The 26,077-nt window shown below is 43.3% G+C and overlaps 2 protein-coding genes across 2 annotated transcripts; both read left to right on the forward strand.

Annotated features, from left to right (window-relative positions):
• Window positions 1–12,503: 12,503 nt before the first annotated feature.
• Window positions 12,504–14,342, forward strand: p2ry11 (purinergic receptor P2Y11). The gene is given in 2 exon segments (NM_001141051.1): window positions 12,504–12,567; window positions 13,175–14,342. A coding segment is annotated over 1 exon segment (942 nt). The 5' UTR covers window positions 12,504–12,567; window positions 13,175–13,265; the 3' UTR covers window positions 14,208–14,342.
• A 5,438-nt stretch (window positions 14,343–19,780) lies between these two features.
• Window positions 19,781–25,863, forward strand: eif3g (eukaryotic translation initiation factor 3, subunit G). Its single transcript, XM_014203930.2, has 10 exons — window positions 19,781–19,892; window positions 19,979–20,025; window positions 20,399–20,487; window positions 20,620–20,679; window positions 24,152–24,256; window positions 24,465–24,657; window positions 24,762–24,881; window positions 25,245–25,381; window positions 25,518–25,624; window positions 25,774–25,863. The coding sequence occupies exons 1-10, from the start codon at window positions 19,870–19,872 to the stop codon at window positions 25,787–25,789; spliced, it is 897 nt and encodes a 298-aa protein (XP_014059405.1). The 5' UTR covers window positions 19,781–19,869; the 3' UTR covers window positions 25,790–25,863.
• The last annotated feature ends 214 nt before the right edge of the window (window positions 25,864–26,077 follow it).

Genomic DNA, 26,077 nt, shown 5'->3' on the forward strand with positions numbered 1-26,077 from the left:
AATTAAAAGTAAGTACACCTCAAGATACACTTAATTTTAACTGGCTAAATCCTGGGTAACACCTAGTAATTACATAACACTGACACAGATATTACATGTGGAGTAATAGTGTGTTCATTTTTTCACTTGGAAGGTGCTTCCAGAAGCTTTAAAATTAGTGCCAGGTTGTCAGGATGGGTAACGTACTATATAAGTACACATTAATTACAAGTAAGTACCCCTCAAGATCAGTGGTGGAAAAAGTACCCAATTGTTATACTTGAGAAAAAGTAAAGATACCTTAATAGAAAATGACTCAAGTAAAAGTGAAAGTCAGCCAGTAAAATACTACTTACAGGGGCGGAAATCCCGGGGGGGACGGGGGGACACGACCCCCCCATCCTTGGAAAAATATGATTTGTCCCCCCCAATATATCACTGAAACATAACTATGTAATTTAAATAATATTAATAATACGCAATGAAAGCAATTGTGCTGATTATAGACACTTAATAGCGCGTTTTTAAGTTTCAAAAGATTGCGACCCCCCCCACCCTTTGCCTCACAATGTTTTGATCCACTGCCAGTTCCTTAGTTGGCAAGGTAACAGAGGGGTCGTATCTACTGTCTGAAAGGCACTCAATGAACGTAACTGAAGAGAGGTTAATCCAGTCAATCGCGCACACACACCAGCTGAATATGCAGAGCTAGCGAGCAAATATTAGCTATTAAGCTGGCTAGTACCTATTCCATTTATGTGGTCTCGTCAAAGATGGAATCTTTGCTATCGTCAATTTATTCCAAGATCAGCATGCAGATGATGTAAGTTAGTGCTTCAAAGTCCCTGCGATAAGGTTAGCGATAAACTGAAGTCCAAACTGAAAGGAACTACACTCTCTTCTACCATTGTCTTAAATATATTTAATGGTCTCCTTGCAAAAGCTAAATTGTCGCAAGGGAACTTTTATTTATTTATTTTATTTCACCTTTATTTAACCCGGGTAGCAAAGATTATAGCAAACACCACTGAAACGGAATTGGTGCTCGCTAGCTTTGCAAATTCAGCTATTGTTGGAAGCCAGCCAATATGAAACAAACTATTAAAATTACAAAAGGTTGCAGCATATGTTGTGTAAATGGTGAACTCATACAGCTGTCAACTCTTGTCATTTTAATCCGTTTCACATTTGCTAGGTACCTTTTAGATCGAAGCCCAAATAGAATGATAAAAGATAAGATGATAGAAGCCCATCTCCTACTGTAAATAACCTACACACTGTGTGTGTGTGTGTAGCCAGCCAGCCAGCCAGGTAGAAAAATGGCAGAAAAATAAAAGACGGACATCAGAGTATTTTTCAGTACACCAAAACGCAAAGTAAGAACCCTAGTAGCCTAATATCTCAAAGACTAGTTGATAAAATGTTCATAAGAAAGAAATGAAATTCTAATGGAAATGTTTCACAATGATGTCATTAGGCAGAGCAGGCAACAGATGGCACACAGACAGCAGAGTTGGGGACAGATATGCAGGGACAGACTGGCAGAGACAGGGAGTCTCAGGTAAGTTTGTTGAGTCTTTGTTTGGCAACATTATGAAAGGTTCTCCATTTTTTTGACTTGTAAAATAGGAACATAATTGGAAAATGCCATGGATACCCCCACTCTCAACTTAAACTGGTGACTGAACTAAGATTTGTTAAAGGCAATGGTATTGCTGTTGTGATTAGTTGTGTAGTTTTGGGTAGTTAGGAGTACGGCAAACACCTTATTTCTTTGGTTCCTCAATATACATTTACCATATTACAATGTAGGCTATGTGTTACAGCACTACTTTTGGTGTCCCCCTCAGGAATTGCTCTTGAGAAAATGTAATGTAATTGTCCCCTCCAAAGTTGATATCAGATTTTCGCCCCTGACTACTTGAGTAAAAGTCTAGAAGTATTTGGTTTTAAATATACTTAAGTATCAAGAGTAAATGTAATTGCTCAAATATACTTAAGTATCAAAAGTAAAAGTATAAATAATTTCAAATTCCTTATATTAAGCAGACCACACAGCACCATTTTCTGTTTTTTTAATTTACGGATAGCCAGGGACACTCTGTCACAACGGGTGGCTTGTGGATTCAGGAGAGTCAGGCGCAGGAGACAGAATGAATTTAATAAAATATCCACACGGAAAATATGCAAAGGCAAAGGTAATATGCAAAACACCACCACACCCTGACCAAGCAGGTCCCGGAGAACATCGTTCACAAAGGATTGAAAGACTGCGGGAGCATTCTTTAACCCATACGGCATGACGAGGTACTCATAATGGCCAGATGTGGTACTAAATGCTGTTTTCCACTCGTCTCCCGCCCAGACACGCACCAGATTGTATGCACTCCTGAGATCTAACTTCGTGAAGAAGTGCGCCCCGTGAAATGACTCTATCGCTGAAGCGATGAGAGGTAGCGGGTAACTGAAACCCACCGTGATGGCATTTAGACCTCTATAGTCAATGCATGGGCGTAGACCCCCCCCCCTTCTTCTTCACAAAGAAGAAGCTCGAGGAGACGGGTGAGTTAGATGGCTGAATGTATCCCTGCCTCAAGGACTCAGTGACGTATGTTTCCATAGCCACCGTCTCCTCCTGAGACAAGGGATACACGTGACTATGGGGAAGTGCAGCGCCTACCTGGAGATCTATCGCACAGTCCCCTCGTCGATGAGGTGGTAATTGGGTCGCCTTCGTTTTACTGAAGGCGATAGCCAAATCGGTATACTCTGAGGGAATGTGCACGGTAGAGACTTGGTCTGGACTCTCCACCGTAGTCGCACCGACGGAAACCCCTATGCATCTGCCCAAGCACTCCCTTGACCACCCCTTAAGAGCCCTCTGTCTCCACGAAATCTTGGGGCTGTGAGTGGCTTACCAGGGGATCCCTAGTACCACCGGAAACGCCGGGGAATCAATGAGGAAGAGACTGATACTCTCCTCATGACCCCCTGCATTACCATTACCAGAGGCACGGTAACCTCCCTGACCAGACCCTAGTGGTCGACTATCTAAGGCGTGCACGGGGAAGGGTTGGCCCAGCTGAACCAAGGGAATCCCTAACTTAGTTGCGACCCCACGGTCCATAAAACTCCCGGCCGCGCCTGAATCGACTAGTGCCTTAAGCCGGGAGTGAGGGGAAAAAGTGGGAAAGGACACTAATGCATACATGTGACTGACAGAGGGATCTGGGTGAGGCTGGTGCTGACTCACCTGAGGTGTCAAATAAGTGCTCTGCCTGCCATCTAGACTCCCGGGTAAGTTCCTCCAGCACCGGTCCACAGTGTGTCCTCTGCGACCACAGGCGGTACAGGAGAGACCCCCCCTCCGACCTTCCTGGCGGCAGCCCCCCCTATTTCCATAGGCATGGGAGCAGGAGGGCTAGGAGGTGGAATGAGCAGGGCCCGGTTCGGACGCCCGCGGGCCGCCAGCAGATTGTCCAAACGGATCGACAAGTCAATCAGCTGGTCCAGAGAGATAGTAGTGTCCTTACTTGCTAACTCCCGGCGGACGTCCTCCCTCAAACTACACCTGTAGTGATCTATAAGGGCCCTCTCATTCCACCCCGCTCCAGCAGCCAGGGTCCGAAACTCCAGAGCAAAGTCATGCACGCTCCTCATCTCCTGTCTCAGGTGGAACAGCCGCTCCCCCGCCGCTCTCCCCTCCGGGGGATGACCGAACACTGCCCGGAAGCGACGGGTGAACTCCGGGTAGCTGTCCCTGGCTGAGTCCGGACTGTCCCAGACGGCGTTGGCCCATACCAGGGCTCTACCCGTGAGACACGAGACGAGGACGCTGACCCTCTCCTCCTCCGAGGGAGGAGGACGGACGGTCGCTAGGTACAACTCCAGCTGGAGTAAGGACCCCTTACACCCAGCGGCCGTGCCATCATACTCCCTGGGAGGGGAGAGTTTAACCCCGCTGGCACTGGCACTGGCTGCTGGAGATGCTGGTTGAGGTGCCGGCTGTTGGACCGGCTGGTTAGTGGGGCCGGAAGCGCTTCGGTCCCTACTCTCTAGGCGTGCCAGCACCTGGTCCATGGCAGTACCCAGACGGTGGAGGAGGGTGGAGTGTTGATCAATCCGCTCCTCTATGGACGGGGCTGGTGTTGAAGTTCCTGCTGACTCCATGTTGGTGCGGGATTCTGTCACAACGGGTGGCTTGTGGATTCAGGAGAGTCAGGCGCAGGAGACAGAATGATTCCGTGAATTAATTTAATAAAATATCCACACGGAAAATATGCAAAGGTATGGAGTGCAAGGTGTGCAGAAAGAAACGATCCACCCTTAAAAGAACGTAACCAGGGACGCAGCCCAAAACGAATAGAGTTACTCCTAAAGGTTAAAATACAGAACCTCATAACAAAACACACCCTGACAAAACGAACAATCCCACACAAACAACAAACCTAACTAGCTAGCCTAAATACCCTTCCCCACTAACAACTAACACAAAACAGGTGCGCAACTAACCTAGGCCTAACTAACAGAACGTGAAACATAAATCGATGGCAGCTAGTAGGCCGGCGACGACGACCGCCGAGCGCCGCCCGGGCGAGGAGGGGCGCCACCTTCCGTAGGTGTCGTGACACACTCCAACACTCAGACATCGTTACAAATGAAGCATTTGTGTTTAGTGAGTCCGCCTGATCAGAGGCAGTAGGGATAGCCAGGGATGTTCCCTTTACAAGTGTGTGAATTGGACCATTTTCTGTCCTGCTAAGCATTCAAAATGTAATGAGTATTTTTGAGTGTCAGGGAAAATGTATGGGGTCAAAAGTACATTATTTCTTTAGGAATGTAGTGAAGTAAAAGTAAAAGTCTTAAAAAATCTAATAGTAAAGTAAAGTACAGATACCACCAAAAACAACTTAAGTAGTACTTGAAAGTATTTTTACTTAAGTACTTTACACCACTTCTAAAGATACACTTCATTTCAACTAGATAAATCCTGTCTAACACCTAGTAACTGCATTGTGTTATTCTGTGGTCTACTTGTGGGTTTATCTTCTTACTTGGATGGCAAGGAGATTCAGGTTTTCATAATGGGTAGCGTAAACATTAATTATACATTATTTTTGTATTATAATCTGGGATGACACCCAGTCAGTGAGGTTTCACCTATCTTGTGCTTGTCTCCACCCCCCACCAGGTGTCTCCCATTTGTCCCTATTATCTTCTGTGTATTTATACCTGCGTTTTCTGTTTGTCTGTTGCCAGTTTGTCTTGTCCCGTCAAATCCTACCCGCATATTCCTGTGCTCTAGTTTTTGGTTTCCCTAGTCTTCCCAGTTCTGCCCTTTCTGCCTGTCCTGATCCTGCCTGCCGTCCTGAACCTGCCGTCCTGTACCTGCCTGACTCTGATTTGGATTATGACTCTTTGTCTGCCTTGACCTACCTTTTTGCCTGCCCCTTGTACTATAATAAACTCTGATACTCGTACTATCTGCCTCCTGTGTCTGCATCTGGGTCTTAGCCTGAGCCATGATATATAACATGTTTTTATAAACTCAACCAAGTTAACCCAGATGGTACACTTTGGGGGCAAGTGCAAGCAACAACATTGAGTGGAGCAGCTTCTATCTCAATGCCATCAGACTGTTAAATAGCCATCACTAGGTTGCTTCCACCCGGTTATGTAACCTTGTACCTTAGAGGCTGCTGCCCTATATACTGTACATCGACTTGAAATCACTGGTCACTTTAATAATGTAACACTTGTAGTCACTTTAATAATGTTTACATATTTTTGCTTTACTCATCTCATATGTATATACTGTATTCTATTCTACTGTATTTTAGTCTATGCCACTCCGATATTGCTCGTCCTAATATTTATATATTCCTTAATTCCATTCTTTTACTTTTAGGTTTGTGTGTATTGTTAGATATTACAGCACTGTTGGAGCTAGAAACACAAGCATTTCACTACACCCGCAATAACATCTGCTAAACATGTGCATGTGACTAATCAAATTTGATTTGGAGATTTTGAAGGGTGCAGATTGACGGGTTGGTAATTAGAGCCTATTGAGCCTCCAACCGTTGTAATCTCGGACACCCAGTGTATCTGTCCACAAGACAGTACAACCTTGTGACAGTTATTACTGAATCAGATGCCGCTGAGAAGAAACTAAACACTAAATTGGTGAATTTAGTTGAAACTTGCCCCTTTGTAACAAACATGGTAACAAGCATTTGTTGTTACACCTCTGTAATTACAGACTGCAATTACCACCAGTTACATGTTATTACAATGTAACTGAGTTATTATAATTAACTACGATACCTGTTACATGTAATTACACTGTAATAAGGACCCCTTAAAATTAAGTTTCACCTTTAGACTTCATCTTGCAAATGTTCTTTAAATTCCTCTAGCAACACCAGGTTGGTTGCCAAATACGCATGCTGGAAGGTGAGAACAAAAGTTTGGTTGGGCATTTGAATAAGACGAACGTTTTTCGATGTGACACCGCGCCGGCGCAGTGAGATCCACGTGGTTGAAAAGCAGTATCTGATTAAAATGGAGGTCACGGAGAGGCATCGCGGAATTTGCTCGATTTTTACATTCACATAGCTAGGTTCATCAGCGACGTTTTATACTAGTATTTTGTCAAACTTAAACTGCCAGTATGGGGAAGTCCAAGGTAAGCGTTTAAGTAGTTGTTGGCTAACGTTAGCTATAGTTATTGACACGATTCAGATTTTTGTAAATTGAATATAACGTTACTGGTAATCATATTGAAGATTGTCTCATCGGCATGTGGATGTGTAGCTAGGTGGATAAAATGATGTTTTTATTAGAATATCTGAACAATGATTAAACTATTTGTAACTGATTACATCCACAACGGCTACAGTACCGGCGTTAGCTCGCAACGTGGCGAAGTATCTTGGCCAGCAAAACTAACGTGTTAATTCAATTTCAGACCAAAAACCAGAAGAAGTCACGTTTGAGTGCGAACCATGTGGCGGAAGAGGTGTTCGGTGCGGTCCCTCACTCCTTCGTGTTTCACCGTGGCCAAGTCGGCAAGAATGTCGGTCAGCTCGTTGAGGACATGCGGCGGGTCATGGAGCCCTTCACTGCAGAATCCCTTAAGGTCCGTTTGTTCATGTCATGAAACTCTAAACTAGTATTTATAACTGACTTGAATCAGAGTGAAATTACTGCAATCCAGATTTTGTTACTTAATATATTTTGTGAATTTATGACACGAATCATAATTATGTGATCTTGCACTGCTCCAAGGCTATACATACAAGTGCGTCTTGTGCTCATAATGGATTGCATTTGATGGCTTGCCTGCGTGTGATTGACAGGTGAGGAAGAAGAATGTGCTGAAGGACTTTGTGGCTGTTGCAGGACCACTGGGAGTGACACACTTCATGATCTTCACCAAGACGCCCAGTAGTGTCAACATGGTAAATAAGTCTGCAAACACCAGGGGTGTATTCATCTCTGAAACAGTTTAAGAAACAAACGAAACAGGGAGGGACATACTTGAATTTGTCCATTAGAAACTCTTGTTTTTCTTGTCTGTAAAGATACTTTTTTTAATGTTTGGAGTAAACAATTTATTTTTGCAAAAGAATCGGAGTAATGAATGCGTTGTGTTACTGTACCATGAGGGGCTTTAACAGTAGACACAGTCCCTATTTTTACAGCTGCTCTCTAAATCCTTGGCCTTTCAAAGGGAATATCTTTATGATTTATCACTATTGATGCTGTGTCAGCCACCTCCTTAGTTATCCAATTGCTGATGCAGATGATGAGTTATGAGAATATCTGAATTCATGATTAAGATGTTTTATCACTGATGCATCAATATCTACAGTTGTGCTGTTTTACCAGATCCTAATGGCAAATGAGTGAGTGTTTGAGAATTTTTTTTCTCCTTCCAGAGGCTTGCTCGGCTGCCCAAAGGCCCTATGCTCCATTTCCGGGTGACCAAAGTGAGTACACAAACCCAAATGACTCACTGGGAGAAATGGGCTCAAAGGATGACAGATTTTGACGTGACTGTTCGGTGATATATGTTCAAAGTAAACGCACTGATGAGCCCCAATACTAGCAACAAGCAAATATAGGGTTTTGGCCTTCAATTGCTTTTCCTGAATATGTTCTTTCTCATTTTCAGTACTCCCTTATTAAAGATGTGGTCTCGTCACTGAAGAGGCACAGAATGCATGAACAGCAGTTCACGCATCATGCACTGCTGGTCCTCAATAACTTTGGCTCGGAGGGCATGCATGTCAAACTTATGGCCACCATGTTCCAAAACATGTTCCCTTCCATCAATGTGCACAAGGTATGTCAAAGGCAGCAGTACCTGGATTTTTGCTGGATTGAGGATTTGTGAAATATGATGATAGTATAGTCTTCTGATTATCTGTGACGATCACACAAAAGTAAACGCTTTCTGATATCCCACAATCCTTTTATCCTCTATTATTATATTGATGAGAATTAGGTTAGTATGCATTTTAACAGATTTGCTTCTTGTAGGTAGCCCTCAACGCCATAAAGAGATGTGTTTTGGTGAACTACGATCCAGTGTCTCAAGAAATAGAATTTCGTCATTAGTAAGTATACAAGATGTTTTGTGCACTCGTTTTAATTCAAGGTGGCTGTATAGGAAGACTGCTTGGGCTCAGAGGATGACAGATTGTGAATTGACTGTTTAGTGATGTAGATTCGAAGTAAACGCACTGATGCGCCCATCATGCAGAATCCCCCCCGTAGCTGACTAAATGGTTCAGTCCACTCTCAACCTTGTCCGTCTCCCTGTCCCCCTTTGCAGCAGCCTGAAAGTAGTCCCTGTGGGCATGAGTAGAGGGGTGAAGAAGCTGATGCAGGAAAAGTTCCCCAACATGAGCAAGTTTGAGGACATCAGTGAGCTGCTGATGAAGTAAGAGCCCTGGCTGTTGTAGTCCTAGCAGACTGCAGAGTATCTCCTGTTGTACTTGATCTATCTGGTCTATCTGCATGTGTTTGGGTTCTCAATATTGCTTTGATGAATTTGAGCTGTTTCATAATGTTATTTGGGTGATACTACCTTGTCTATGTTGGCTGTGACGTGATCTACCTACAAAGTAATTCTGATTTGGCCAGCTGTTATGTGTTCTCTTACCCTGCTAACTTTCTTTCAGAGGGGCTAATCTTTCAGAAAGTGAAGCAGAGCAAGATGGAGATCACAACATAACGGAACTGCCACAGATCTACTCCGGGCGTGGTAACATGGCGTCTCAACAGAGCGCTGTGAGACTGACTGAGGTGATTACCATGGTGACTTAGTGGCTGATCTTAATGATATTACATTGTAACCAGTGTTTCAATAGAATTGTCTACGCCTGTGTTGGCAGTGACTATAAATGCTAGGTTTATAGCATCAGCTTGTCTTGTCATTTTCTGTCCATGGGGTGTACATGATGAAAAGATATCTATGATTACCTGTGATATTTCACAAAAGTAAACGCTTACTGACACATCCTGATGTTTATCACCATGGTGCCTTCAGCAGTTGATCCTACTGATGAGACATTGTGAGCAGTTTCTGGTCGGTTTTTACAGCATCGGTTGGTTTTCTATTCAGATTGGCCCACGCATCACCATGCAGCTGGTGAAGGTCGAGGAGGGAATGGGAGAGGGGAACATACTCTACCATGCAGTCAGTAAGTACACCTGTCAGCTTCCTGTTGATTTAGCTGTCTATGGGATGGACATGATGAAAAGACCACTATGATTACCTGTGATTTTTCAACAACAAAAAAGTAAACGCTTACTGACACATCCACTGAGAATGGGTGTTTCTGTTGATTGGTCATGGTAAAATGCTGATACAGGCCCTCAAATGTCTTTTCTGAAGTCGCCAAGACTGAGGAAGAGCTTCAGGAGATCCTGGTCCGAAAAGAGGCGCAGATGAAAGAAAAGCAGGAACGGAAGAAAAAACAAGAGCAGGATGTTGCTCAAAAGAAAGCGTTACGGGAGGAGAACAAGTGAGTGTTAAAGCACATTGTAACTGCTAGTCATTCCACCTGAGTTGGAGTGGAACAGTGATGTTTGTTTCTGTAATGTCAGGAAAAGAAGCATGGCAGGCATCAAGAGGAAGCGCCAGGAGGAGGAAGAGCATGACCCTGAAGTGGAGGATCCTGGGAACCAGGATAACAGGCCTCCGGTTGTTGAATCTGACGACGAGGCAGAGTACTACAGACAGGCTGTAGGGGAGGAACCAGATGAAGGTATGTACTCTTTCAATACTGAACCAAGTTTCTATCGTTTGTGTTTTGTTGTACTATATTTCTATGCTACTTTGACAGACAAAAGCACCTTCTATATTTATTTTTCTCCCTCCCCCATCTAGATATGTTCCCTGCAGCCAAGAGGAGGCAAAGACCTGAAAGGCCCTCAGGAGGACCCTTCAAGAAGAGGAAACCGTTCTCTGGCACCGACAGGGAAAACAAATATGGTTCCAAGCCACCTCATAGGTCTGGTCCAGGAGGGAAACCCAGAGACCGAATGGGGGGTGACAGGGACAGGAAAGAGGGAAAGAAATTTGGGGATGGGGGCAAATCTTTTGGAAAGATGTCACCGGGGGGCAAGAGGTTTGGAGGAAAGAAATTTGGGGATGGGGGCAAACGTTTTGGAGGGAAGAAATTTGGTGATAGGGATAAAAGATTTGGAGGGAAGTTTGAGGGGGGCAGTACATTTGGGGGAAAGAAATTTGGGGGTGATGGGGGTTCTAAGTTTAAGGGCAAACCTCGTCCTGGTGGTTTCAAGAAGGGTCCGGGAGGGGCGAAGGGGGGCTTCAAACAGAGGAAGGGGAAGAGCTGAGCTTCATAACCCTTCGAAAGCCTGGACTGATGCACGCTGAGTGCTCTACCCTAGTAGAACACCAGATGGCAGTATTGACTCACTATTGTGGTCTGCAGTTTCTGATCAACATGAACAGGAATGTATTCCTTCATGATAGGACTTTGTTATTGCTACAAGTCAGCTGCAGGACTGGATGGAAATGCAACGATGTCATTTTGTACCTTGCGAACATGTTTATATAAATGTTATAAGCATTGGAAAATAAATTGCTGGGTGCAAAGTACAGCTCAATTGTGTGTAGCCTTTTTTTCTTGGGGCTGACTCATTTACATTTAAGTCATTTAGCAGACGCTCTTATCCAGAGCGACTTACAAATTGGTGCATTCACCTTATAATATCCAGTGGAACAACCACTTTACAATAGTGCATCTAAATCTTTTAAGGGGGGGTTAGAAGGATTACTTTATCCTATCCCAGGTATTCCTTAAAGAGGTGGGGTTTCAGGTGTCTCCGGAAGGTGGTGATTGACTCCGCTGTCCTGGGGTCATGAGGGAGCTTGTTCCACCATTGGGGTGCCAGAGCAGCGAACAGTTTTGACTGGGCTGAGCGGGAACTGTGCTTCCTCAGAGGTAGGGAGGCGAGCAGGCCAGAGGTGGAAGAACGCAGTGCCCTTGTTTGGGTGTAGGGCCTGATCAGAGCCTGAAGGTACGGAGGTGCCGTTCCCTCAGCTCCGTAGGCAAGCACCATGGTCTTGTAGCGGATGCGAGCTTCGACTGGAAGCCAGTGGAGAGAGCGGAGGAGCGGGGTGACGTGAGAGAACTTGGGAAGGTTGAACACCAGACGGGCTGCGGCGTTCTGGATGAGTTGTAGGGGTTTAATGGCACAGGCAGGGAGCCCAGCCAACAACGAGTTGCAGTAATCCAGACGGGAGATGACAAGTGCCTGATTTAGGACCTTGTAGAGCATGAACCTACAGGATCGGGTCACCGCCTTGATGTTAGTGGAGAACGACAGGGTGTTGTCCAGGGTCACGCCGAGGCTCTTAGCACTCTGGGAGGAGGACACAAGGGAGTTGTCAACCGTGATGGCGAGATCATGGAACGGGCAGTCCTTCCCCGGGAGGAAGAGCAGCTCCGTCTTGCCGAGGTTCAGCTTGAGGTGGTGATCCGTCATCCACACTGATATGTCTGCCAGACATGCAGAGATGCGATTCGCCACCTGGTTGTCAGAAGGGGGAAAGGAGAAGATTAATTGTGTGTCATCTGCATAGCAATGATATGAGAGACCATGTGAGGATATGACAGAGCCAAGTGACTTGGTGTATAGCGAGAATAGGAGAGGGCCTAGAACAGAGACCTGGGGGACACCAGTGGTGAGAGCACGTGGTGCGGAGACAGATTCTCGCCACGCCACCTGGTAGGAGCGACCTGTCGGACTCATGTAGTCCGCCACATGCTTTCACCTCAAAGTGTGAGGTTAACTGGAGCCGAGGCTGGTGAGCATGAGACTTGAGTTGTGACATTTTGTACTGTGCTACAAATAGAACAAGGGGCAGGCAGTGTTGGTCACACTTCTTGAAAATGCCTTCAAAGGGGTTGATTTGTGAGGGTAGCGGAAGAGCAGAAAGGGAAGTGACTGCTTTAAGTCTTTGTACATGCAACTAGCCAATCATTGGAAGTTCTACTGGTCTCTCTGAACATCTACCCCAGGAACTGTAGCCTTGTCTGTCAATGAGTAAGTACTAGTCTGGCTTTATTCGGAGTTCATTGCCATTATACATTTAAATATCTGTAAAGTGTAAGGACAAAAATGTAGTAAATGTGGGCTGTTTATAATTGACCACCTGTTTTTGAATACTGGTGCATACTTCAGGTTTTTGTGTCTGTTGAATAGACTGGAGAAGTAACATCAGAAACGGTCTTGTGGCTTTTCTTAAAGATAAATTATATTTAACATGTGTATGGCTCCATGGGGTGTTTTGGACAGACATTCTGTTGGTTAAAGATTTACACCACCTTGGTCCATGGTATTTTAGATTATTATTTGCTATCCATTGCACAACATTAGTATGGAGAACTGCAGTGTGTTTATATTTATTTTTGACCACAGATGTATATTTCTGATAAGACAACAGCTCTGACGGTATCTTAAACCACTACTAATACTATCAATTTATTACATGTATTGCGACAGAATGATACTGATTGATGTTATGAACTGTTGTGACATGTATTGGCTGGCACAATGCAAAGTTCCCCTTAGGGGATCAGGATGAACTGCGTAAAAGAATGGTTCTCCACTTCAGAATATAATGAATATCTTTATCCTTTTTCTTCCACAGAGATTAATAAATACCACTTTTGGGAGCCAGTTTGCACAGCCTTTTCCCCTCCTATTTTCTAATCTCCCACAGAAATCAATACACAACAAACATGATGGATCACAACTCTTCTTGTTATGGTGACAAGTTCCAAGTGCAGTTATTGCCTTCAATGTACGGTGTTGAGTTCTGCGTGGCGTTGGTTGGTAACCTGTTTGCCCTGAGGCTCCTAGTGACCAGCGATAGGAACAGCTGGCACACTGGTGTGGTGCTGTCCTGTAACCTGGCCATCAGTGACCTGCTCTATGTCCTCACCCTGCCCCTGCTCATAGTCTACTACAGGCAGGACAAGAACTGGCAGTTTGGGATCGCGGTCTGTAAGATAGAACGCTTCCTCTTCACCTGCAACCTGTATGTCAGCATCTACTTCATCATGTGTATCAGTGTGAACCGCTATGTGGCCATTGTGTACCCCTTCTTCAGCCGGAACCATGTGAACCCCGCCAAAGTCAAGGCTGCCAGTGTCATCATCTGGATCTTTGTGACAGCCATCTCAACTCCTGTGTTGAAGTTTGCCTCCACATGTCCAGACGGAAGCAACAAAACCTGTTGTGTATCCTACTCCTATTGCACCAACAGTGATGCAGTTGCATACTCTCACTTGTTTTACAAAGTCTTTCTGTCTGTGGTTGGGTGTTTTATTCCCTTCCTGGTCACATTTGCATCATACTGCGCAGTGTTGAGGGTGGTGTGGAGGAATGTGAATATAACCTCCCTGGAGAAACGGAAGGTGGCCCTGATGGTGTTTGTGGTGGTTGTGCTGTATGCCATTTCCTTTGTGCCTTATCACCTCCTCCAGAGCTACTATTTCTACCAGAAGGTTCACAAACCTGACTCTGTCTGCAACTGGGTGTACAAGGCCTACCAAGTGTCCAAGGGCCTGGCTACACTGAACATGTGCATCCATCCACTGCTCTACATGGCTGTGTTTGATAACATCAGAGTGGCCTGCTGTGGAAGGAGCTCAGCAGATATGGAAATGAATAAGACATGAATAAAATGATGCTCTCTCTGTTCTTTGGATGCTTGCACTTATGGTGTTTCTGATAAGCAAGTGTGCACTTCCTTCCAATGTTCTGATGTAAGATGTTTTTAATGGTCATGTTTCTTTTCAATGAAGTCTAAACTATGCCCTCTTCTATATTCATTATTTCAGCATCGGATAATAGAAATTGAACACATTAAAAATAGCTATTTGAAATGTAGCTACATTCCTACATTGCTCACAGTTTTCACATGATAAGCTTACAGAACAGGAGAAAAACATGAACACCAAAAGCACAGGATAAAAAGTTATTATAACCGCCATTTTGTGCCCTAGGAGACGGTGGATGGAAAAGCGCGCTAGTTAGAAATGGAGGAACATCAAGACGATGCAGCTGCTTTAGAAGTGCATGCACTGTTGAGCGTTACATCCCGAGGGGTTCGTGCTGATTGTTACGGAGATTGTGACAGCCGGATAAATGTCATCCCTCGAGAGGGCAAGAACAAGATGTATGTGAGGAGAACTGCAGTATTATCATAAGAAGATGTATATTTGGAATACGGAAGAGGAATGGAGAGGTCTAAGAGAGAGGAAGAAATAGGGAGAGCTTGAGTCGGTTAAAAATGGCGGGTAAAAGGGAGATGGTTTGTTAAAAGAAGAATGGTAAAAAGTGTAAGCAAAGTGAGCTGTAGGCAGGATCGAAGACAGGAGGAGAAATGGAAGTGAATCAGGGCGAAGTATCGGAGGTTCAGTGGCGACCTGTCATTCAGACAGGTAGCCCCACCTGTTTAGTAAAAAAAAATATATATATATATATTTACACGTTTTGCATGTTATTTTGACATTTATTTGTCACGTATTAGTTTACAACTCAAACAAACATTTTGTTAGTAAAGTTTATAATTGTAAACTGGGTGGTTCGAGCCCTGAATGCTGATTGGCTCCCGAGTGGCGCAGCAGCCTATGAACAATGAACCCAAGCATACTTCCAAAATTGTTGCAAAATGGCTTAAGGACACCGAAGTCAAGCTATTGGAGTAGCCATCACAAAGCTCTGACCTCAATCCTATAGAAGTTTTGTGGGCAGAACTGAAAAAGCGTGTGCGAGCGAGGAGGCCTACAAACCTGACTCAGTTACATCAGCTCTGTCAGGAGGAATGGGCCAAAATTCACCCAACTTATTGTGGGAAGCTTGTGGAAGGCTATCTGAAACGTTTGACCCAAGTTAAACAATTTAAAGGCAATGTTACTAATTGAGTTTATGTAAACTTGTGTATGTAAACTTCTGAGCCACTGGGAATGTGATGAAAGAAATAAAAGCTGAAATAAATAATTCTCTCTATTATTCTGACATTTCACATTCTTAAAATAAAGTGGTGATCCTAACTGACCTAAAACAGGGAATTTTTACTTGGATTAAATGTCAGGAATTGTGAAAAACTGAGTTTAAATGTATTTGGCTAAGGTGTATGTAAACGTATGACTTCAACTGTATATATCAGACCGTATACCATGGGTATGACAAAACATTTATCTTTACTGCTCTAATTACCATTACATTTACATTTACGTCATTTAGCAGACACTCTTATCCAGAGCGACTTACAAATTGGTGCATTCACCTTATGATATCCGTGGGGGCTGTGTCCTAGCACTCTGCGCGCAATAGAACAGCCCTTAGCCATGGTATATTGGGCATATACCACACCACCCTCTGGCCTTATTTTCTTAAATAAATCCTATTTGTGCATGTGCATAACTATAGATATATCCGACAGGAGAGTTTGAGTGATGAAAGTTGGACAGATGATCTCAATATGTTCAAAAAACACTTGGACCAACTTCAAAAAACAAATGTTGGGCTATTTTCTGGCAATTGTGCCTTCTTTATGTGCCAGATGTTAAGACTACAAACAATTATAAATGGCCTATTTGCAAGATTGACTTGTTATTTCAATAGGCATAGGCTACTGACTAAAATCTGGGTTTAAAGTTGCAATTCAACTTTGCCATTGTTTGCTGAGCTAGATGCAGGTAGCCTATAGCCCCTGAAAGGCCAACATCTAATTTCAGGGAAAAGTCCACAATGAAACTGACATTAAATGTGGAGAATGATCACAATTGATAACTTCCAATTTAATTAACTAAACATGGCCATTAAGAATTGCATAATAACACAAGGCTACAACAAAACATGTAGTTATATTTATTACATCCGTTTGCCAGCTCCAGGTAGGCTACACAAGTGGCACAAATTGATTTGCAATGACTCCAGTGATATCGTAATTTCAACATATTTATTGTACTGTGTCAAATGGTAGACTACAGTAGCCTAGAATGGCATAGAAATTAATAGCCTACTTGATGGCCAACATATTGAAATGTAGCCTATAATTCTCCAAGTTTAATGTCAGTTTCATAGTGGACTTTTTCCCCATAAGTTCCATTTCAAATTTCCACTCGCGCAGCGCTCTAGAGTCTAGACTCTATGAGACTCTAGGGTGTAGAGTCTAGACTCTATGAGACTCTAGGGTATAGAGTCTAGACTCTAGAGCGCTGTGCGACTGGAAATTTGAAATGGAATTTATGGGGAAACAGTCTTCTATGAAACTGACATTAAATGTGGAGAATGATTGGTTACATTTGCATATGTTGGCCATGAAGTAAGCTATTCATTTCTATGCCATTCTAGGTTACTCTAGAACTGAGCATGAGTAAAACCCTTCTCTTGATACGGTTGTCCATAGGAAAAGTCGACATTTGAATGCAGTTTACTTGAATCCACCTCTGGGCGAATTTATCTAAAGAGCTCTAGAGCACAAGTCATTTTCCGATGCTTTGTCGCCATTATATCAGTTCTAGTGCATTAATATGTTTTATGGAAAACATATTAAATAGCCTACCTACAACTGGTAAAAAGTTGTCACAATGTGCGCGCATGCTGCACTGTCTCCTTGACTCAGCAGTACGGGATCAATATCATGCCAAATGTATTGTGAACACACAGCATGCATTTTGCATTCATTCGTGTATCATGGTCTGTACAAATAAGTACCAATCCACAAATGTAAATCACCAATCCACAAATGTAAATCGCTTTTCACAAATGTAAATCACTTATCACAAATGTAAATCACTTTTCACAAATGTAAATCACTTTTCACAAATGTAAATCACCAATCCACAAATGTAAATCAGCAATCCACAAATGTAAATCACTATCCACAAATGTAAATCACTTTTCACAAATGTAAATCACTATCCACAAATGTAAATCACTTTTCACAAATGTAAATCACTATCCGCAAATGTAAATCACTTTTCACAAATGTAAATCACCAATCCACAAATGTAAATCACTTTTCACAAATGTAAATCACTATCCACAAATGTAAATCACTATCCACAAATGCAATTCATTATCCACAAACAAACACCTTTTGATTTGTATTTGTAAATCAATATATTGCATTAGAATGTTGACAGATATGGAAAACCTGCAACTCCATATTTTGACAACAAGAAAAAGACAAAAAGTTCTCACGTGTAGAAAGCGATTTGTAGTACCCCTAGAAAGCGATGGTGGTTACGTACTATAATTTCTGCAGCCTTGTAAGGCGGGCATCAACATGGCCGAACGAGAGGCTGCCAGCGATTTATAGAAATCGCTTTCTACAGGTACAAACCTTTTTTCTATGAATACAAATCGCTTTTTATGGGGTCATTGTCCTGTTGAAAAACAAATGATAGTAAATCACTTTCAGGATCCCGTGTGGCTCGGTTGGTAGAGCATGGTGTTTGCAATGCCAGGGTTGTGGGTTCGATTCCCACGGGGGACCAGTACGGAGAAAAAAAAATGTATCAAATGTATGCATTCACTACTGTAAGTCGCTCTGGACAAGAGCGTCTGCTAAATGACTAAAATGTAAAAAATGTATAGTCCCACTAAGCGCAAACTAGATGGGATGGCGTATCGCTGCAGAATGCTGTGGTAGCCATGCTGGTTAAGTGTGCCTTGAATTCTAAATAAATCACTGACAGTGTCACCAGCAAAGCACCTCACACCTCCATGCTTCATGGTGGGAACCACACATGCAGAGCTCATCTGTTCCCCTACTCTGTGTCTCACAAAGACACGGTGGTTGGAACCAAAAATCTCCAATTTGGACTCATCAGACCAAAGGACAGATTTCCACTGGTCTTGTTCAGTGCTCATGTTTCTTGGCCCAAGCAAGACTCTTCTTATTGTTGGTGTCCTTTAGTAGTGGTTTCTTTGCAGCAATTCGACCATGAAGGCCTGATTCACGCAGTCTCCTCTGAACACTTGATGTTGAGATGTGTTTGTTACTTGAACTCTGTGAAGCATTTATTTGGGCTGCAATTTCTGAGGCTGGTAACTCTAATGAACTTATCCTCTGCAGCAGAGGTAACTCTGGGTCTTCCTTTCCTGTGGCGGTCCTCATGAGAGCCAGTTTCATCATAGCGCTTGATGGTTTTTTGCGACTGCACTTGAAGACAGTTTAAAAGTTCTTGACATTTTCCGGATTGACTGACCTTCATGTATTAAAGTAATGACTGACTGTCATTTCTCTTTGCTTATTTTAGCTGTTCTTGCCATAATATGGACTTGGTCTTTTACCAAATAGGGCTATCTTCTATCTAGGGCTACCACCCCTATCTTGCGCTCAATTTGCAATCTACAAATTATTTGTAATTATGTTCTGGCCCCCCGACCTTCCGCTCAAGAAAAAAATTGGCCCACGGCTGAATCTAGTTGATGATCCCTGCTTACGGGCATGTGACCCCAGTGTGTAGGAGGGAGGTTCCTAGGTGTGAGACGTGTGCAGAATGGGGCATTAGACAAACATTTTTGTAGCATTGGGGAAAGTCGTGGTATGTGTTAATTGTAGGGATGCCCATGGGGCTGGGGATCAGAAATGTCCGGTGCAAGAGAGGCAGGTTGAGGTTTCCAGGGTTAGAGTAGTTGTTATATGCTGAGGCAGTGAAGGAATTAGAGGAAGATGGGTCAAGGGGGAGGGATCCTGAGAGGAGTGGTATAAGTAGTAGATCTGTACCAGTACAGAGGGATAGGCCAACAAGTGATATACTTTTCAGTAAGATTGTATTTTTAGCAATTATAGCAATGGTTATCAACTGAACTGCAGTGATGTAACGTAAATAACAGAAAATGGAGGTTGTGGTGGCAGCTGCAGAGAGGTTTTTTTGTTGTTGTGCGAGACTTGACGTCAGAAGTTACAGTGTGTTAAGTGGCGTTGTCTCATCCTTTCAGACTGTTGGCCTGAGGTAGGACTAAATATATTTAAAAAGTGGAGCAGGGTGATGGTTTATTTTTATATTATTTATTATTATTATATACTTTTTTTGTGAAGTGTAGGTTTAGATGGTATGGTATTTGTTGATTTAAAAAGAAATTCAAGCAATGTATAAGGTAGTTATACTCCAGTCTAGTAGGTGGCGGTAATTCAACATTAATTGGTTGCCAACCGCCGTTAAACCTCATCGAATAAGATGTTGTGCCCTATCGTTTCAGTTGCATTAAGTAGCCTCCGTACCCGTTGGTGGCGCTCTAGCTATCCTATTTGGTAAGCTTTTCAGTTTGTGTCGTTCGTGTATCTTTCCTTGTTCTCTGGCCGCTGCGCGCACTGACAGAATGCCGTCGATTGAATACGACGAGTGAGTTCTTCGATACAAATATGATGATTATCGTATATATAATTTTGTTGAATTCTCAAATACTGTGTGTTAATCCTTCTTTCTAGTTCCAAACCCAGTTGGGCCGATCAGGTTGAAGAGGAGGGAGACGAAGGTAAGAAGCTGGCTAACATTAGCTTGCTAGCATTGACATTAACTTTCTAGCTTAACCAGGCGATTTCCACGTGTATTTTTTTTCTTCCATTATAGTCGTTAGTTTCTCTGTCACACTTCCTAGTCAGCAAGACAATTTTTGTGATTTGTCGGGGAGAAGACTACCCCACCGTTAACGTTAGTTGGCTAGCTAGTAAGTAACCTTGGTAGCTAGTTAACTAACGTTAGTCTGTCAGGAAAATAAAGTATACTCGTCATGCTGTAGTTAAATTGCCTTAGTTGGTGGTAGGCAGCTAACAATCCACTAATAGTCAGTATCGATATTATTGTTAACTATCAGGACCTCATTTGTGTGTTGTCATCCCCACCACCAGGTACCCTACCCCCTCCAAAAGAAACCGTCAAAGGAAATATCAAAACCATCACGGAATACAAGATCGATGAGGATGGAAAGAAGTTCAAGGTACTTTTTGTTTTAATGCTCATCCAAATAGGAGAGTGGGATTCTTGATTCCTTCCCACAAAGTCTACTGCCCCTGATGTCTGAATCAGATGTAACTAACCAAGAAATGAACATTTGTCATTTGTGTTCTAGATTATTCGCACCTTCAAGATTGAGACTAGGAAGGCCTCCAAAGCTGTTGCCAGGAGAAAGGTCAGTGTTTTCTTTGGGAATTTAGCACAACCTTTGTTGCGCAACACCTCAGTATTGAGTTTGATGGGATTGTACGTTAACCCTTTACACTCGTACCTGTATATGGATGGGAAATGGCAGATTTGGAGGCAGTGGCTGTACAATTTCGATAAGAAACAATACTGTGCTGCCGTATTCATTGACCTGGTCAAAGCTTTTGACTCTGTTAATCACCACATCCTCATCGGCAGACTCAGTAGCCTTGGTTTCTCAAACGATTGCGTCGCCTGGTTCACCAACTACTTCTCTGATAGAGTTCAGTGTGTCAAATCGGAGGGCCTGCTGTCCGGACCTCTGGCAGTCTCTATGGGGGTGCCACAGGGTTAAATTCTTGGGCCAACTCTTTTCTCGTTATACATCAATGATGTCGCTCTTGCTGCTGGTGAATCTCTGATCCACCTCTACGCAGACGACACCATTCTGTATACTTCTGGCCCTTCTTTGGACACTGCGTTAACAACCCTCCAGACGAGCTTCAATGCCATACAACTCTCCTTCCGTGGTCTCCAACTGCTCCTAAATACAAGTAAAACTAAATGCATGCTCTTCAACCGATCGCTGCCTGCACCTGCCCGCCTGTCCAGCATCACTTCTCTGGACGGTTCTGACTTAGAATTTGTGGACAACTACAAATACCTAGGTGTCTGGTTAGACTGTAAACTCTCCTTCCAGACTCACATCAATCATCTCCAATCCAAAGTTAAATCTAGAATTGGCTTCCTATTTCGCAACAAAGCATCCTTCACTCATGCTGCCAAACATACCCTCGTAAAACTGACCATCCTACCAATCCTCGACTTTGGCGATGTCATTTACAAAATAGCCTCCAATACCCTACTTAGACTGCATCCAGCTTGTTATCACAGTGCCATCCGTTTTGTCACCAAAGCCCCATATACTACCCACCACTGCGACCTGTACGTTCTCGTTGGCTGGCCTTCGCTTCATAATCGTCGCCAAACACATTGGCTCCAGGTCATCTACAGGTCCCCCCATATCTCCGCTCACTGGTCACCATAGCAGCACCCACCTGTAGCACGCGCTCCAGCAGGTATATCTCTCTGGTCACCCCTAAAGCCTACTCCTCCTTTGGTCGTCTCTCCTTCCAGTTCTCTGCTGCCAATGACTGGAACGAACTACAAAAATCTCTGAAACTGGAAACACTTATCTCCCTCACTAGCTTTAAGCACCAGCTATCAGAGCAGCTCCCAGATCACTGCACCTGTACATAGCCCATCTATAATTTAGCCCAAACTACTACCGCTTCCCCTACTGTATTTATTTATTTTATTTATTATTTTGCTCCTTTGCACCATATTATTTATATTTTAACTTTGAACTTTCTTTAAATTATAAATCTACCATTCCAGTGTTTTACTTGCTATACTTTATTTACTTTGCCACCATGGCCTTTTTTGCCTTTACCTCCCTTATCTCACCTCATTTGCTCACATTGTATATAGTCTTATTTTTGTCTACTGTATCATTGATTGTATGTTGTTTTACTCCATGTGTAACTCTGTGTTTTTGTATGCTGTTGAACTGCTTTGCTTTATCTTGGCCAGGTCACAATTGTAAATGAGAACTTGTTCTCAACTTGCCTACCTGGTTAAAGAAAGGTGAAATAAATAAATAAACAATAACATGCTATGCGTGACGTCAGAGCTCAGGTCTCCTCACAGCTCTGTATGGGTTTTGACTGACCGCTGTTCTGAACTTGAGTACTGCGTGTGACAAGAAGTTGCTCCCATCATTCCCGCTAATTGGGTAACTTTAGAATTGTTTTGTCTGAGTGAGGGAAATGCTGTAAATTACGAGGCTCTGTGTTTTGAAAGATGAGACGTTCAGGATTATAATAAATACCATTGATGTCATACAAGCAAGCCAAACGCACATTGGTCCAAATGGGCACTTCACATATCCTAAGACTCATGTAATATACACTGTCAACATCTATGATCACTATGTTTGATGTACAGTTACAAGATGACATGGCCTTATACCCCCCCATACTGAACAGAAATCACATTTTATTTGTCACATGCACCAAATACAACAGGTGTAGACCTTACAATGAAATGCTTACTTACAAGCCCTTAACCAAAAATGCAGTTTTAAGGGAAAAAATGAAATATAACAAATAATTAAGGAGCAACAATAAAATAACAGTAGCGAGGCTATATACAGGGGGTTCTGGTACAGAGTCAATGTACAGGGATACCGGTTAGTCGAGGTAATATGTACATGTAGGTAGAGGTAAAGTGACTATGCATAGATAATTAACAAAGTAGCAGCAGCTTAAAAATGAGGGGTGGGGTAGGGATAATGCAAATAGTCCAGGTAGCCATTTGATTAGCTGTTCAGGAGTCTTATGGCTTTGGGGTAGAAGCTGTTTAGAAGCCTCTTGGACCTAGACTTGGCGCTCCGGTACCACTTGCCGTGCGGTAGCAGACAGAACAGTCTATGACTGGGGTGGCTGGATCCATTGGCAATTTCTGGGGCCTTCCTCTGACACGCCCAAAAAATTGCCAAGGGCTCCAATCACTCTAGTCATAGACTGTTCTCTCTGCTGCCGCACGGTAAGTGGTACCGGAGCACCAAGTCTAGGTCCAAAAGGCTTCTTAACAGCTTTACCTGAGTTTGTTATTGTGATGATTTGCCGCTGAATATGCATCTGAATGCACTCATGACACCAAAATTACGATCGGCTTTTCTGAATTGCCTTGTGAAAGCCTAACATTAAGATCATATTTTATGTTGGCAATAGAACAAGATTTCAAATGATTCCCACCTGACCCAGATTGTGATTTATAATGGACCGTTTTTGTATTGCGTAAACACCAACAGTAATTGGGTAAAGGCAGGGATGCAGGGCGGTGTTCCAAACCAAATAACTGCAAGTGTGTTTCCTCTAGTTCCTCAACGGCACAGATAGGAGAGGTCAAAAATGCACCTTATAGTTGAAGAATCTTCTTTGAGTCATAAAAGTGCATTAAAATTGCTTAGGAACTGTTCACACTTTAGAGAGGTGTGGCTACTTGAAAACACCAGTTAGTCCTCAAACCCTCCATGTTTTTTGTTCTTTTGTTGCACCTACCCCAAATTTTCCACACACATTCTTTGTTACTGAATGTACCCAGAAAATGTTGTCAACAAATGTGTCAAAAAGTACAGTAAATTTAAAATGCACAAATCAAGTGTAATGTTTGGATTCAGTCGTGTGTCAGGTGAACTGTTGTCATCACCTTTAGTCTGATCATTTTCCCATAATCTCCAAAGTGTTCTCTTTCAGTTGCTGCCATGGTCATGCATATCCTTATTCACATTTCAATTTAGCCCTATCCATATAGGCCAATTCCCATGAGTGTAAGGGGTTAAAATGTGAGGTTATTTTGATTTGACTTAACATTGCTTTTCTATCCCCGCCAATCAGAACTGGAAGAAGTTTGGCAACTCAGAGTATGACCCACCAGGTCCCAATGTTGCTGATACCACAGTCAGTGATGATGTCTTTATGGTGTTCATCTCTAGCAAAGAGGTGAGGAGCCACTGAGAGAAGCTGATCTAGTATTGTTCTCTTTGAGCCATCAGAGATCTCCTGGGAAGTAACTGCCTCTTCATATCTAAAGTCGCAACAATCCACCAGTTCATTTGTTTTTATATGATGTAGTTATATGATCCTAGTTTGTCACCTTTTAGTTCTGGTATAAATCAGTGATATGTAATAACCTGAATCCTTCTCTCAGGACCTGAATGCCCAAGATGTGGAAGAGGACCCCATGAACAAGCTGAAGGGACAGAAGATAGTGTCCTGTCGAATCTGTAAAGGAGACCATTGGACCACCCGCTGCCCCTACAAGGACACTCTGGGCCCCATGCAGAAGGAGCTGGCCGAGCAGCTGGGCCTGTCCACTGGAGACCCGACGAAGACTGCAGGAGGTATTGTCATAATTGCCCATAGCTTATATTGTGCTGTAAATGTACACAGTCATGATTGTGGTTAATGGACATCACTGATGGATATTTTTTTAACCTTGTTTCAGATGAGCCTGAGCCTGCCGCACCAGCTGCAGGGAGCAAAACAGGGAAGTATGTGCCCCCCAGCCTGAGGGACGGCAGCACGCGTAGAGGAGAGTCCATGCAACCCAATCGCCGTGGTGCATGTACGTATGATTTGACTCTTCCACTCTGTTTTCTATCTAACTAGGTAAATCAGTTAAGAACAAATTCTTATTTACAATGACGGCGACGCCCTATTGGATGCTCAATATCGGCCGGATGTGATGCAGCCTGCATAATAAGGGGCATACTAGTCACCAGACCTCAACACCATAGTCTCGTTTGAGAAGTATCTTGATGTCTGGACAACACTCGTGGTCCCGGTTCAGCATGGAACAGTCCAGAGTTTAAAACATTTTTCCTCTTGATTTCATTGGGGGAATTCCAACAAAGCCAGGCATTTTGGTAAGATGCCTAAACGGCTGGGATAACATAAACCGTAACAAAGTGTGTCTATCCTTCCACAGCTGATGACAACGCCACCATCCGTGTGACCAACCTGTCTGAGGACACCCGTGAGACGGATCTGCAGGAGCTCTTCAGGCCGTTTGGCTCCATCTCCAGGATCTACCTGGCCAAGGACAAAAACACAGGCCAGTCCAAGGTGAGAGCAGCAGTAGTTCAAATGGTTACATAATTAACTTGTGCAGGGTAAAAAGAGTAATTGAAAGTTGTGGGAACATTTACTGGTCTTTCACAAGTTCAACTGGTTGTCTTCTAACGGCCTGTTTGTCCTTCAGGGCTTTGCCTTCATCAGTTTCCACCGCAGGGAGGATGCAGCCAGAGCCATCGCAGGAGTGTCAGGATTTGGATACGATCATCTTATCCTCAATGTGGAATGGGCCAAGTGAGTATTGTTTTAAACTTAGTCAGATGGAGAACTAATAGATTCCATATGCATTGAAAGCCTAATCAGTGGCTGTTTTAGAATCTAGACGCTTCACTAAATTGCATCCATTTGCTGATTTTATTCAACCATCTTTTCTCCCCTCCCAGACCATCAAACAACTGAGATGACATTTCAGGAGGAATGCCAGATTTTACTACATGAACAATGTGGCTCTGAATAAAGACTTGTCATTCTGACTGCGTATCACTTGTTTGTAGGTCAGACATGAACTTCAAATGACTCAATTTGGGGGGGGGGAGAAGAGAAGCAGAACAGAGGGTTATGGCAGGTCAGGCAATTGCTGCCTTCATATTGTAAATATGAGCATGACTGGGGGAAACCACTAATAGTCTATCCCTGAGAGGTCAAAGCACAAGTTTCTCTACTTGTCAAGCTGTGTTCATAAGAGGA

Source organism: Salmo salar, chromosome ssa06, assembly GCF_905237065.1.
Source record: "Salmo salar chromosome ssa06, Ssal_v3.1, whole genome shotgun sequence".
NCBI classification, from domain to species: domain Eukaryota; kingdom Metazoa; phylum Chordata; class Actinopteri; order Salmoniformes; family Salmonidae; genus Salmo; species Salmo salar.

Excerpts from the sequence above, each read along its gene's own strand:
- eif3g (XM_014203930.2), top strand. The coding sequence starts at position 19,870 with ATGCCGTCGATTGAATACGACGA. Across the intron at positions 24,257-24,464 it reads TGTTCATCTCTAGCAAAGAG|GACCTGAATGCCCAAGATGT; the intron begins GTGAGGAGCCAC and ends TCCTTCTCTCAG. Across the intron at positions 24,658-24,761 it reads CCCGACGAAGACTGCAGGAG|ATGAGCCTGAGCCTGCCGCA; the intron begins GTATTGTCATAA and ends ACCTTGTTTCAG.